The sequence below is a fragment of the Papaver somniferum genome, chromosome 7, assembly GCF_003573695.1.
Source record: "Papaver somniferum cultivar HN1 chromosome 7, ASM357369v1, whole genome shotgun sequence".
NCBI lineage: Eukaryota > Viridiplantae > Streptophyta > Magnoliopsida > Ranunculales > Papaveraceae > Papaver > Papaver somniferum.
Window position 1 is genome coordinate 147061168 of NC_039364.1, and position 9323 is coordinate 147070490.

A 9323-nucleotide genomic window follows, 5' to 3' on the forward strand; every position below is an offset into this window, starting at 1 on the left:
AGGTCTTTCATTCTTTGTAACTTGTATAAATACTTAATGTAAATCAATCTGTAAGATGTGATACATTAATAAAATCAATTCTTTAGAATCTTGAGGCCCGATGTGCGAATCAATCATGAGATCATTCCAGAAAAATGTACTGTGCTGCATTTTGTTTTCGTGTTCTTTATTAGCAAAATGTGGTAGTAAAAATTACTCGGAAACAAAAACAAAATGGAAATGTGTTGCTTACCTTTTTCTTTAAAGTTGAGGTAAACATGCAGCGCAATATCGACTTTGGTCCCCTTAAACTGTTTGTGATTAGTCAAATACGATGTTGATCGGTAGGCCTAGCCGAAAATACGTGCGCCACTTGTCAGCAAATTTACGGTACGACTTGTATTCTTTAATTTTGGTGTATCTTGTTTCTTTTTTCTGATAAAAGGCTCTGGTTATTTGATAGTATTAGGTTAATACAGTTATAGCATAGGATGGTCGTTCAAGAATCAAGGTAAAAGACTTTTTGGTTCTTATAGTCTGTTTGGTGAATGCATGCTTAAAAGTTTTAACAACTCCACTATATGGGAATGGGATTCAGATTTCAGATATTATTCGTTGTGATGTCCATCCCTCCACCAAGCAGTTGGGCGTGGCAGCCTTGTTGTGGTTGCGAAATGCCGTTTCTAATTACCTGTCTGAGATAGGAAACACGTACCAGAATGGCAGAATTCCGTTAGTTCACACGACCAAAAAGAATGTCATTTCCACATCCATACACCAACCATATCAATCAAAACATTCCTTCTTCTTTTTTGATCCGGTGCCAAACTCATTTTTGATTCCACTAGTTATGGAATGTCTTAATTTGTGAAGGTTTTTCTTGTCTAGCCCGATGTTTAGCAGTGGTGCAAAATAGTTGCACTCAAACATGAATATCATCTCTAGTGTGAGTAATGAGACATATAATCATGAAGACAACCGGATTCCGACGAAAGAATGCCACTTGTCTTCGGAGCCGGCCAAATTTTATGTTGTTTTTATTTATTTTTTGATCTGGTCCATGAATTATTTTCACTAAAGATGCTCAATGGAGAGAAACCAGTTATCTTCTGAAAGGTTTGGACTAAAGACAAAATAAAAGTATTATCCTCTGGATCTTTTTCTGCTTTTATAACCTTCAATTTCGAACTCCATTATTGTCCTTTGGTCATCCCTCAACCAGACAACGAAAATCACTATGAGGGCGAGTTTGGGGACGTGCTTAAATACTAAATTATGGCTTAAATTAATGTAGTTCAACGGGCACCTAATAAGTATTTTCTAATGTGTCCAAGATTACGGGGGTACATACATAGTAAAATAAAAACAAAATTACTTCAATAAACAAAAACAAAAAAAAGTCCCCTGTGTGATTGAAGAATTTTCTACTTGGATTAGCCGATAAAATGAAAACAAAATTGGTTAATGAGACCAAAATCAATATTTCCTGAGTGAAATGGACAGTTAGATTTTGTTCAAAATGAAATTCCACTTCTTTTGTAAAGTTAAACTGCTTGAAAATCCTAAATCGCTATCCAACCGGTCCCTTCCAAGAAGTAGTCCAGGTCAAATTACTTTCTATATATAATCCATACAATCCCACAAGCATATTCAACACCAAAATATCATCATATCCATAGATTCTAAACTCCATCACATAGTAAAGCTTCTCATTTATACACACACACACAAATAAAAAACCATAATTTCATCTTGTGTGTGTGTTGTAGAGAAAGAAAATGGTGGTGGCCATGAATTCTGTCAATGGTCATGGAGATATACTGCAACTGGCATGGCAAGTTTACCGTGGCCGTTGGTTCATGGTATTCGCGTCCTTCTTAATCATGGCGGCATCAGGAGCAACTTATATGTTTGGTTCATACTCAAATGTTATAAAGACAAACCTCGGTTATGATCAAACGACGCTAAATTTATTAAGTTTTTTTAAGGATTTAGGTGCAAATACTGGAATACTATCTGGTTTAATCAATGAAGTAACACCTCCATGGGTAGTTTTATCTATTGGCTCTGGTATGAATTTTGCTGGTTACTTCATGATATGGCTAGCGGTAACAGGTCGAATAGCGAAGCCGGCAGTTTGGCAAATGTGTCTTTACATCTGTGTAGGTGCTAATTCACAAGCATTTGCTAATACTGGTTCACTGGTGACTTGTGTTAAAAATTTCCCTGAGAGCAGAGGAGTTGTTTTAGGTTTGTTAAAAGGTTTTGTAGGTTTAAGTGGTGCTATTATAACTCAACTTAATCACGCTCTCTACCGCAACGATTCAACGGGTTTGATTCTACTAATCGCTGCTCTTCCTGCCGTTATTTCCATGTTGTCGGTTCATACAATTCGGATTATGAAAGTTATCCGACAAGCTAATGAGCTGAAAGTGTTCTATAATTTCCTTTATATATCACTGGGACTTGCTGGATTTTTAATGGTGATTATCATTATTCAGAAAACAGTTCCTGGTTTTAATAGGGCCGAGTATGGTGTAAGTTCAGCTGTTGTTGTACTCTTTCTATTTTCGCCACTTGTTGTTGTCATTAAACAAGAAATTCAGCTAAGAAAGAGTAAAAATCAGCAAGAAATATCAAACACTTATGAAGATCATCAAATTACAAAAGTAACTATTGAACTTCCACCGAGTTCTCAACCAGAACCAGAGCCAAGTTTACCCGTTCCATCAGAAGTCAAGGAAAGGTCGTGTTTCTCGACGGTGTTTCAGCCACCAAACAGAGGTGAAGATTACACTATTCTACAGGCACTCTTTAGTATAGATATGTTGATACTGTTTCTGGCTTCCATATGTGGTGTTGGTGGGACGTTAACAGCAATTGATAACTTGGGTCAGATAGGTTCTTCATTGGGTTATTCTGATTCTGGTATCAGCACTTTTGTGTCACTGGTGAGTATCTGGAATTATTTCGGCAGAGTTTTTTCTGGATTCGTCTCTGAGATTCTCTTAAGAAAATATCGATTTCCTCGACCTTTGATGCTTTCAATCATACTGTTGTTCTCTTGCGTGGGTCATCTGTTGATTGCTTTCGCTTTCCCGGGTTCTGTTTACATCGCCTCCGTGATTATTGGATTCTGCTTTGGAGCTCAGTGGCCACTAATGTTTGCTATAATCTCTGAAATTTTTGGTCTCAAATACTATTCTACTCTATACAATTTTGGTTCTGTTGCTAGTCCTATTGGAGCCTATTTACTCAACGTTCGCGTGACGGGACATCTTTACGATGAAGAAGCAAAAAGACAATCGATAGCTTCAGGGCGCCCTATAAACCCTCATGGAGGAAAAGATTTGCCATGCCATGGTGTTCAATGTTTTAGACTTTCATTCATCATAATTACGGCTGCAACAATTTTTGGAACTTTAATCTCATTGATTCTAGTTTGGAGGACAAGTGCATTCTATAAGAGTGATATTTACAAGAAGTTCCGGGAAGCTTCAGAGCTAGTTGAGACTCAAAATGTTACTGTATCCAGAGATGGCCAACAACCAACGTTAAGAGATGATGAGAAGTCGACAACAACTAGAACCTGTACTGCCACAGATAGATTATAGAGTAATAAGTAAAAAATAAGCAAGAAGTAGTAGTGAATTTGTATACGAAGCCTTAATACGGTGTAAAATACGGTATTTATATACATGTAACCAAAGGTTGTATATGATGATATGGTCTAATAAGAAACCAGTTACAGAAGGAATTCATTGTCCAACTTTCAACTTGTAAGGAATGTATGAATTATTGGTTGTGAATTTTCACCCCTTTTCTTGTTTCTTGTTAGCATCCTAGTTATTGTTTCTGGGCCAATCAGTTGTCATTATTTTTGTACCATTCCTATGATTTAATGGATACCAGTAGCAGTACCATGTGGAATATTTCACCAGAGAAAGCTGTTCCTTGTGTTGTGTTCATCTTTTCTACCCATATAGGTTTTTATGAATTTAAGGTTTAGAATCCAAAGTATCTCACTGCTTAGCTGTTTTGGAGTCATTCGTTTCAGGTACAGTGTTCTTGTCTTGAATTAGGACTTGACTGTTGGTTTTTGTCCTCTCCGGCAAGTGGATCCCATAAAGAGATGGTGCAGTCAAATTTGTACTCTGGCTCAAAACACTCTTATCTTCAGAAAGAGAGAAATAGCTAGGTCATGGCCAAGTGACAGACTTACTAAAACAAGAGGTCTTCCATCTAGACGAACGCTACCGTAAGCTATCATGGGATGGTCCATATGTAGCTGGAGGAAACCTATTTGTTACCGTTAATTCAATAATGTATTTCATTAACATTAAGGCCAATCAATGTCACAAAACAGTAATGAGTTTCGTTTCGGTAAAAAGGAATAAGTTAGAGACCAACAAGCCTACACGGCGTAGGAATGGATGCGAACGTATGGTGTAGAGTTGGGGTAGAAATGATGCTCTTGACAAGGAAGAAACAGAAGCATTTAACTCTTTGGTGGGTCTGGTTATCAGTCCCTGAAGGAAAACAATTGTTTCGGTGGGTCTTAAATTCCGCATTGGTTTCATATGTACATCAACTCCGTTACCATCTTAATTGATGGGAATGAGTACAGGACAGTCAGCTTCTTGGTGCATCCAGAATCTTGTTCAAAGATATGTTATTTAACTTTTCATTCATTTTCTGATGTACATTTTATCTACTTCTTTTCACTCAAAACAACTCATCTGCCTTGAGATAAGTTTTACAGTGAACAATCTATTTTGCAGCATCTCTTAATCCTGACAGTGGGATGTCATTTCCTGATTCAGACACCTGCGGCTCTCTGAACTTCTTGTAGATATCACTCTTGTAAAACTTTCTTGTCCTCCAGACCAAAACCAATGAGATTAGTGTCCCAAAAATTGTTGTAGCAGTGATTATAATAAAAGAACGCGTGTAACAGAGAACACCATGGCAAGATAAGGCCTTTCCTTCCGTCCTAGTGAGTCCTAAAGCTTTCATCTGTTTATCCGCCTCCTGATCATAAAGACGCCCAGCGACACGAACATTTAGTATATAGGATCCAATTGGACTTGCAATGGAACCAAAATTGTTCAAAGTGGAAAAATATTTTAGCCCAAAAATTTCAGATATGATGGCACATGATAATGGCCATTGGGCACCAAAACAGAATCCTATTATCACTGAAGCTACATAAACAGAACCTGGGAACGCGAAAGCGATCAGAAGGTGACCCACGCAAGAGATTAAAAGTATCAATGAAAGCATTAATGATCGAGGAAAGCTGTACTTCTGTAGAAGGATTTCGGAAGTGAACCCTGAAAAAACTCGACCGAGATAACTCCATATACTTACTAGTGATACAAAAGTGCTTATGCCAGTGGTGGAATAGCCTAGTGAAGAACCGATTTGTCCCAGGTTATCAATTGCAGTTAATGTCCCACCAACACCAAAAGTTGTTGCCAAGAATAAAATGAACATATCAATACTCACAAGTGCTTGCAACATTGTAAAGTCTTCTCCTCTGTTTGGTTGCTGAAACATAGTGGAAAAGCACGATTGGCTCCTCCTTGGCGCAGTAAGTATAGGATCTGGTTCTGGTCCAGAATTTGGTGGAAGTTCAATAGCCGTTGCTTCCATTGTAGTACCACTTTTTGATAATTCAAACTGCTTTTCGAACTTCCAGAGACGAATCTCTTCGTTAACTACAACGAGAAGAGGAGAAAACAATAAGAGGATAATAAGAACTGAACTTCCAATATACTCATTTGTAGAAAAACGAGGAACAGTTTTCTCAACTATGATGATAGTCATTAAAAACCCGGCAAGAATTAATGAGAGATACAGGAAGTTATAGAACACTTTCAGCTCATTCATTTGTCGAACAACTTTCATAATTCTGATAGTATGAACAGATAACAGTGAAATACCAGCAAGAAGAACGGAAATTAGCAAGATTAAACTCTTGGAATCATCACCGTAAAAAGTAAGATAAAGTTGAGTAATAATAGCACCACTTAAACCTATAAAACCTTTTAACAATCCAAAAACTACTCCTCTAGTTTCAGGGAAATTTTTAACGCATGTTACTAAAGCACCGGTAGTAGCAAAAGCTTGAGAATTGGCACCAATACAAATGTAAAGACACATCTGCCATACTTGAGGCTTCGATATACGAGATGTCACACTAAGCCATATCATGAAATAACCCAAGAAATTCATGGTAGCTCCAATGGAAAGGACAACCCATAGTGGTGTAACTTCATTGATTAGACCAGATAAGATGCCAACATTTGCACCTAAATCTTTGAAAAAGCTTATTAGATTAAGAGTTGTTTGGTCATAACCAAGTGACGATTTGATATCAGTTGAGTATACGCCAAAGATATATGTTGCTCCTGCTGCTGACATAATCAAGAAAGAAGAGAAGGCCATGAACCAACGACCACGGTATACCTTCCACAGTAGTTGCAGTACTCCATGACCACTCTTGATACTACTAGAGTTCACAGTTTCCATATATGTGAAATTTAGCTAGCTGCTTGACTGGTGGTGACTGTGTGCAAGGATTTATAAAGACTACTACTCTAGTGCTGGTGGAATTACTAGTCCGCCAAAGACAAGACCACTACGATCTTCATCTAGATGGACCGCCGCCCAATGGCTGCTAAATTGGACAGTTTCTCGTAGTTTTCCGTGTACCCACCTCAGTTTGTTTTTCATTCCAGTCCGTTGCTTTTTTCAAAGACGCAGCCGTCAGCAGATGCCAGTGACTCAGTGAGTAATATTTTTTAACTGGGTTTATTCCTGTTCTGTTTTGAGATTCATTCACAACTGTTTCTAACTTCGTCATCCAATTTGTGTTTGAAGTTTTCTTTATATGGACTAAATAATTAGTTATGGATATAAATCTTCCTAATTATTAGGAAATTCAACAAAGATCTTCCTAATTAAATGCCAATATTAGTTTTTTTCACTCTCTTACTTTATGTGATAATATTTATCTGCCAGGCCATCGTTCTTGCTATATATTTCTGTAATCCCACTAGTAATACACCTTCCAATTTTCGATCATTTCATTGCTCTCTTGTTCATTGTTTTCATCTTTTCTTACTCTCTTCTTTATTGGCATTTTACCGCCATGAGTACTAGTAGTTCAAGGTGTGGTAATAGACCAGAATCTATTCAGTTTATGGTACATCTAATAAAGGGACGATGGTTCATGATTTTTGCATCGTTTCTTATTATGACGGGTGCTGGTGCGACATATCTCTTTGGCACATACTCAAAACAGATAAAATCTTCACTTGGATACGATCAAGAAACGCTTAATTTAATTGGGTTTTTCAAAGATTTAGGTGCAAACATTGGAGTGCCGTCAGGTTTGATTGCTGAAATAGCACCTTCCTGGGTAGTCCTTCTCGTTGGAGCCGGAATGAACTCTTTTGGGTATTTGATGATCTGGCTTGCTGTTACCGGCAAAATTGCTAAACCTAAAGTTTGGCATATGTGTTTATATATATGCATTGGTGCAAATTCTCAAAACTTCGCGAACACTGGCTCGTTAGTTCCTTGTGTTAAGAATTTCCCTGAGAGTCGAGGCATCATGTTGGGTCTTTTAAAAGGATTTGTCGGCCTCAGCGGAGCAGTGCTGACACAAGTTTACTTTGCACTTTATGGTAATGACTCTAAATCCCTTATCCTGCTTATTGGTTGGCTACCTGCTGCAGTATCTGTACTTTTCGTTTACACGATTCGGGAGATGCCCGTTGTTCGACAACCAAATGAGAAAAAAGTATTTTATCAGTTTCTTTATATCTCGATAGCGCTAGCTTTGTTTCTCATGTGCATAATCATAACACAGAAGAAGATCAAATTTCCTCATGGCGGCTACGTTGTGACCGCTACCATAGTGTGTCTCATTTTGTTCCTTCCTCTTCTTGTTGCAATTAAGGAGGAAATTGGGATATGGAATTCCAAAAAACAACCCCTGACAGACGTAGTCATACAAAAACCACCTGTTACGGATTCAACAGCACCACCACCAAAGTCTGCGCAATTGGCAGAAAAACCAGTAGATTCTTGGTATTCCAACGTGTTCAACCCCCCTAACAGAGGTGAGGATTATACAATTTTACAAGCTCTGCTAAGTGTAGACATGTTAATCATCTTCCTAGCAACATTTTGTGGTCTTGGTTCGAGCTTAGCCGCAATTGATAACTTGGGTCAGATTGGTGAGGCATTAGGCTATCCTGCTCTTACAGTAAGTACATTTGCTTCTCTTGTAAGTATATGGAATTATTCAGGGCGGGTATTTTCTGGTTTTATAACGGAAGCTCTTCTTGCAAAATATGGTTTTCCCCGTCCTCTGATGATGACGATCGTTCTTCTATTGTCATGTGTTGGTCATCTCTTAATTGCATTTCCATTTGACGGGTCTATATACATTGCGTCCATTCTCATTGGCTTCTCATTTGGTGCTCAATTGACTTTGTTATTTACCATCATATCTGAACTGTTCGGGCTTAAATTCTACTCCACCTTGTTCAATTGCGGCCAGTTGGCAAGCCCTATCGGCTCCTATGTATTGAATGTCAAAACTGCAGGAGTGCTATACGACAGAGAAGCTCATAAGCAATTTCCAAACCTGGGACATGTATCGGTGAAGGAGCTAACTTGTATCGGAGTACATTGCTATCGGCTTTCTTTTATCATAATGGCTGCAGTAACAGGGTTTGGAGCTCTTGCTTCGTTTATTTTGGTTATTAGAACGCGGAAATTTTATAGAGGAGACATATATAAGAAGTTCAGAGACGATACAACTGCTAGTGGAGGGGATGTGACTATGACATCTTCCGGTGTAAGCCAACGGCAAAACAGATAAAAAGATGTGTTCAGAGTATGTCGCACTCAAGCTGATTCTCTAGGTTAGTTTTTGTTCCAGTTAGGAGTTTTTGTAGGTTTTGTTTTCTTTTTCCTTTATATGGGTGTCCAAGGAAAACAAATCTTCTTGATCACTTCATAACAATATTCAAATGAATTGGATGTTTATATGACTGAAAGATTGAAGCTAAGCTTGCTTAGAAAATAAACAATAATTCTTCATTGTTAAATGGTTTAGCTTAATACACACAAATGAAATATATTTACATTCAGATATGGATGAGCCGTATCTAAACGTGTATATTTAACCGAAATTAGCCATATGAACACTTTTGGCTCAGCTATTTTCATCAAACACTTCTAGACCCAATCTGATAATCAACCAATTTGATAGATGATCAAACGTATCTAAATGTGCTTTAATTAAGAGAGTTGTTCAAATGCTC

At 37.8% G+C, this 9323-nt stretch overlaps 3 protein-coding genes across 4 annotated transcripts; 2 read left to right on the forward strand and 1 right to left on the reverse strand.

Annotated features, from left to right (window-relative positions):
- The first annotated feature begins 1617 nt into the window (after positions 1 to 1617).
- On the forward strand, positions 1618 to 3867 carry LOC113298681 (protein NUCLEAR FUSION DEFECTIVE 4-like). The gene has a single exon (XM_026547487.1). It carries the CDS (start codon positions 1758 to 1760, stop codon positions 3591 to 3593), a length of 1836 nt encoding a protein of 611 aa, XP_026403272.1. The 5' UTR covers positions 1618 to 1757; the 3' UTR covers positions 3594 to 3867.
- A 721-nt stretch (positions 3868 to 4588) lies between these two features.
- LOC113298682 (protein NUCLEAR FUSION DEFECTIVE 4-like) lies at positions 4589 to 6547 on the reverse strand. 2 transcript variants are annotated; one of them, XM_026547489.1, is made up of 2 exons: positions 5488 to 6547; positions 4589 to 5010 (listed from the first exon to the last, which is right to left on the reverse strand). In XM_026547489.1, exons 1-2 carry the CDS (start codon positions 6511 to 6513, stop codon positions 4750 to 4752), a joined length of 1287 nt encoding a protein of 428 aa, XP_026403274.1. In that variant the 5' UTR covers positions 6514 to 6547; the 3' UTR covers positions 4589 to 4749. The 2 variants fall into 2 exon arrangements, with proteins under 2 accessions (XP_026403274.1, XP_026403273.1); XM_026547488.1 differs by having other exon boundaries at positions 4589 to 6547.
- Positions 6548 to 7073: 526 nt separating this feature from the next.
- Positions 7074 to 8878, forward strand: LOC113295345 (protein NUCLEAR FUSION DEFECTIVE 4-like). Its single transcript, XM_026543686.1, has one exon. It carries the CDS (start codon positions 7136 to 7138, stop codon positions 8876 to 8878), a length of 1743 nt encoding a protein of 580 aa, XP_026399471.1. The 5' UTR covers positions 7074 to 7135.
- Positions 8879 to 9323: the final 445 nt, after the last annotated feature.